Source organism: Coregonus lavaretus, assembly GCF_964263955.1.
Source record: "Coregonus lavaretus genome assembly, contig: HAP1_SCAFFOLD_2884, whole genome shotgun sequence".
Taxonomy (NCBI): domain Eukaryota; kingdom Metazoa; phylum Chordata; class Actinopteri; order Salmoniformes; family Salmonidae; genus Coregonus; species Coregonus lavaretus.
The window spans coordinates 5,001-10,330 of NW_028163986.1; the positions used below are offsets into that span (position 1 = coordinate 5,001).

The window sequence follows — 5,330 nt, forward strand, 5'->3', positions numbered from 1 at the left end:
AAAATAGGTATTTTGCAAAGATCACAACCAAATATAATCTTAGCCACTGTTCAAGCAACAATCAAAACATAATTGCAAGTGTATGAGAACCCCCCAAAAGTAATTTTGTTTAGAAGTAATTTAAATCTAGGCTGTTGAATTGGCGCAGATGGCAATGGCTCTTACTGCCACCAAGAGTCGCGTCAGTGTGTGGTGCGCTGGAAAAGGGTCTACAGTGATGTTTATTTTGACCGTGAATCAGTGTTCTAGAAAACCATGTCCAGGGGAGTGGGGACTGAGGATGCAGGCTTCTGTTCCAGCCCAGTACTAATGCACCAATGTCAACTAATATGCCCAGTGGGTCGTTAGGATTCAGGAGTGTAGAACATTGATAAAACCACCTTGAGTTATAGTATAGTGTACTGTGCATTTGGAAAGTATTCAGACCAGTTCACTTTTTGCGTATTTTCTTAAGTTACAGCCTTATTCTAAAATGGATTACATTATTTCCCCAAATACAGGTGTGCCAAGCTTGTAGCGTCATACGAGGCTGTAATCGCTGCCACAGGTGCTTCAACAAAGTACTGAGTAAAGGGTTGGAATACGTTTGTAAATGTGATATCAGTTTTTCAATACATTTACAAAAATGTCTGAAAACCTGTTTTTGCTTTGTCATTATGGGGATTGGTAGATTGAGGACTTTTTTGTTGTTTTAATCCATTTTTCGAATAAGGCTGTAACGTAACAAAGTGGAAAAAGTCAAGCGGTCTGAATACTTTCCCGAATACACAGCATGGATTGACTGAGATTTGACATCCTAAACAAGACTGAAGTAGACTAAATGTATTTAACAAGAGATGGGTTCATGCAGAATTCGCTTTTGTTTTGTTTTTTTGTCCAAAAGAAATGACATTCCAGACATAACATGACCTGTTGTTTAGCACCATAACTCTCTCCCAGCTACGAGGTGACGTCCACTAAATACACCAGGGACGTGTACAAAGAGCTGCTGATCTCCCTGGTGGCGTCTCTCTTCATGGGCTTTGGAGTTCTGTTTCTGTTACTGTGGGTCGGCATCTATGTCTGACAGGTGAGGAAGTGATGGTGGAGATTTGATACGGTGTGCCATCTTGCCGTCTTACTCCTGTTTTAATGGAGCGAAAGGTAGCCAAGCGGTTAGAACGTTGGGACAGTAACCGGAAGGCTGGTTCGAATCCCCGAGACGGCAAGGTGGGAAAAAAATCTGCCGTTAACCCCCAACAACTACTGCTCCCCGGGTGCTGATGACGTGGATTAAGCCCCCCCCCCCCCTAGTTTGTGATTGCTGCAAAATTAATGGCCTCTTAAAGTTTTCTGAATCTGACAATGACGATAGGAGTTGGCAAGATGGTCCATGCCGATCTGGGTCCAGGCTATGGTCCATGCCGATCTGGGTCCAGGCTATGGTCCATGCCGATCTGGGTCCAGGCTATGGTCCATGCCGATCTGGGTCCAGGCTATGGTCCATGCCGATCTGGGTCCAGGCTATGGTCCATGCCGATCTGGGTCCAGGCTATGGTCCATGCCGATCTGGGTCCAGGCTATGGTCCATGCCGATCTGGGTCCAGGCTATGGTCCATGCCGATCTGGGTCCAGGCTATGGTCCATGCCGATCTGGGTCCAGGCTATGGTCCATGCCGATCTGGGTCCAGGCTATGGTCCATGCCGATCTGGGTCCAGGCTATGGTCCATGCCGATCTGGGTCCAGGCTATGGTCCATGCCGATCTGGGTCCAGGCTATGGTCCATGCCGATCTGGGTCCAGGCTATGGTCCATGCCGATCTGGGTCCAGGCTATGGTCCATGCCGATCTGGGTCCAGGCTATGGTCCATGCCGATCTGGGTCCAGGCTATGGTCCATGCCGATCTGGGTCCAGGCTATGGTCCATGCCGATCTGGGTCCAGGCTATGGTCCATGCCGATCTGGGTCCAGGCTATGGTCCATGCCGATCTGGGTCCAGGCTATGGTCCATGCCGATCTGGGTCCAGGCTATGGTCCATGCCGATCTGGGTCCAGGCTATGGTCCATGCCGATCTGGGTCCAGGCTATGGTCCATGCCGATCTGGGTCCAGGCTATGGTCCATGCCGATCTGGGTCCAGGCTATGGTCCATGCCGATCTGGGTCCAGGCTATGGTCCATGCCGATCTGGGTCCAGGCTATGGTCCATGCCGATCTGGGTCCAGGCTAATGGAATGGACACTTGCAACAACAATACAAATTACAACCATTTAAAACACGAGACTCGGCGGATATGACGTTATCATAAACGGTGGCACAAGCAAAGAGAGAGTGTGACGCAAGAGGCTGCAAGAAGCACACAGGTAGGCAACTGGGATTGCGGCTCTCGGGTGATGCGTTACCTGCGTGACAACAAACGTCAACAAGCTGTGCCTCGTGCTTTGTACTCTCTTTGTTCCTGTCATAAATCACCCTGATGGTTAATGTCATTTTGCTAAATCTACCTTTTTTAAGTTATATCTGTTAACACACTCATTCATCATAGTGTTTCATGACTTTTCTTCCTGTGTGTGTGTGTGTCTTGTTACAGATCGTTAAATTGCCAGATATTGATACAGAAGAACATTCCAGTGGAACAGGAGAAGGACATGAAGTGGGTTATGGATTGGACTGCACTGACCAGAGGGTGGGGACTGTGGATTGGGGACTGTGGATTGGGGACTGTGGATTGGGGACTGTGGATTGGGGTTGCCTTTCAATAAATAAAAGAGCCATTTGTACAAAACTGCAAGTGTGTATAATTTCTGGTGAAATTGTGACCATTTTTTCTGGACCAACTTGGTGTTTTAGTAGGATTGTCCCATAATATACTGAACATGCTGACCCAGAGGCATCTTGAAATTAGACTTCTGTGTGTTTACGATTTACGCTGCTAACCTATTGCTTTCATCAAGTGGCCGTCCAAATCAGTGAGGAGAGGCAGGAAAGGAAGCCGTTTAGAATTGAGTCAGTGGACTGTACTTCCAACTAGAAAGAATTGACGTGGTGCTACGTTTCCTCCTTCAAAAATGTACGAATCAAAGAGAGTCGACTGACCGCTCTAACAATCGAAATGCATGTCTGCAAAAGGTGGAAGGCAGGTAGGAGAGATCAGGTGGGAACATTCTTGCCAACGAGAGGGCAGATACGTGTGTATGTGTGAACACTGGTTTTAATGTCTGGTATGAACGACAACTCGCGATATAAACGTTTTTTTTTCTCAAAAGTTGCCGAAATGCCACGTGCATCCACTTAAAATCAGTACATTTGTAACAACCTAAACGTTACAAAACTTCTATCCGATCAAATAAGCTTTACACAAATTAGCAATGACAGTTCAACACTCCTAGACCTCCATACAAAAGAAATCCCCACTTGGGTTTGCTTATCGCTGTATTTTTGGGCAGAGTTAATCCTCTCGATTCGCCTCTGACTATATTTACAATGGCAGATTCTCAATTGGCTTTGCTAAGTCCTACGTCCTCCTTTGGGGAAAAAATATCAAATGTAATCGAGGAAGTGTGGAAACAAATGCGCTTGTAGGAAAATACTATTCCCCCCCCCCCCCCACTCGCGAGTCATCAGGCAAATTACGTTTACAGGGGTGGATCCCAAAATAAGTGTAAAGTGATAACTAACGGAGGAGAGTGCACAGAGGATGGTCTTATGCCCAAATACAGGTGTGCCAAGCTTGTAGCGTCATACGAGGCTGTAATCGCTGCCACAGGTGCTTCAACAAAGTACTGAGTAAAGGGTTGGAATACGTTTGTAAATGTGATATTTCAGTTTTTCAATACATTTACAAAAATGTCTGAAAACCTGTTTTTGCTTTGTCATTATGGGGATTGGTAGATTGAGGACTTTTTTGTTGTTTTAATCCATTTTTCGAATAAGGCTGTAACGTAACAAAGTGGAAAAAGTCAAGCGGTCTGAATACTTTCCGAATACACAGCATGGATTGACTGAGATTTGACATCCTAAACAAGACTGAAGTAGACTAAATGTATTTAACAAGAGATGGGTTCATGCAGAATTTGCTTTTTTTTTTTTTGTCCAAAAGAAATGACATTCCAGACATAACATGACCTGTTGTTTAGCACCATAACTCTCTCCCAGCTACGAGGTGACGTCCACTAAATACACCAGGGATGTGTACAAAGAGCTGCTGATCTCCCTGGTGGCGTCTCTCTTCATGGGCTTTGGAGTTCTGTTTCTGTTACTGTGGGTCGGCATCTATGTCTGACAGGTGAGGAAGTGATGGTGGAGATTTGATACGGTGTGCCATCTTGCCGTCTTACTCCTGTTTTTAATGGAGCGAAAGGTAGCCTAGCGGTTAGAACGTTGGGACAGTAACCGGAAGGCTGGTTCGAATCCCCGAGACGGCAAGGTGGAAAAAAAATCTGCCGTTCTGCCCTTGAGCAAGGCCGTTAACCCCCAACAACTACTGCTCCCCGGGTGCTGATGACGTGGATTAAGGCAGCCCCCCCCACCCCCCCACCTCACCTCTCTGATTCAGGGGTTGGGTTAAATGTGGAAGACACATTTTCGGTTGAATGCATTGTTGTGCAACTGACTAGGTATCCTAGTTTGTGATTGCTGCAAAATTAATGGCCTCTTAAAGTTTTCTGAATCTGACAATGACGATAGGAGTTGGCAAGATGGTCCATGCCGATCTGGGTCCAGGCTATGGTCCATGCCGATCTGGGTCCAGGCTATGGTCCATGCCGATCTGGGTCCAGGCTATGGTCCATGCCGATCTGGGTCCAGGCTATGGTCCATGCCGATCTGGGTCCAGGCTATGGTCCATGCCGATCTGGGTCCAGGCTATGGTCCATGCCGATCTGGGTCCAGGCTATGGTCCATGCCGATCTGGGTCCAGGCTATGGTCCATGCCGATCTGGGTGCAGGCTATGGTCCATGCCGATCTGGGTCCAGGCTATGGTCCATGCCGATCTGGGTCCAGGCTATGGTCCATGCCGATCTGGGTCCAGGCTATGGTCCATGCCGATCTGGGTCCAGGCTATGGTCCATGCCGATCTGGGTCCAGGCTATGGTCCATGCCGATCTGGGTCCAGGCTATGGTCCATGCCGATCTGGGTCCAGGCTATGGTCCATGCCGATCTGGGTCCAGGCTATGGTCCATGCCGATCTGGGTCCAGGCTATGGTCCATGCCGATCTGGGTCCAGGCTATGGTCCATGCCGATCTGGGTCCAGGCTATGGTCCATGCCGATCTGGGTCCAGGCTATGGTCCATGCCGATCTGGGTGCAGGCTATGGTCCATGCCGATCTGGGTCCAGGCTATGGTCCATGCC

The 5,330-nt window shown here is 48.0% G+C and overlaps 1 protein-coding gene across 1 annotated transcript in view; it reads left to right on the forward strand.

Moving 5' to 3' along the window:
• The window catches only part of LOC311117598 (dolichyl-diphosphooligosaccharide--protein glycosyltransferase subunit TMEM258), a 3,834-nt gene extending 1,081 nt beyond the window's left edge, over nt 1–2,753 (forward strand). Inside the window, exons 3-4 of the mRNA XM_084192536.1 lie at nt 940–1,069; nt 2,568–2,753. Of these exons, the coding sequence (XP_084048662.1) occupies nt 940–1,066 (127 nt within the window). The 3' untranslated portion in view covers nt 1,067–1,069; nt 2,568–2,753. The remainder of the gene's footprint in view (nt 1–939; nt 1,070–2,567) is intronic.
• The last annotated feature ends 2,577 nt before the right edge of the window (nt 2,754–5,330 follow it).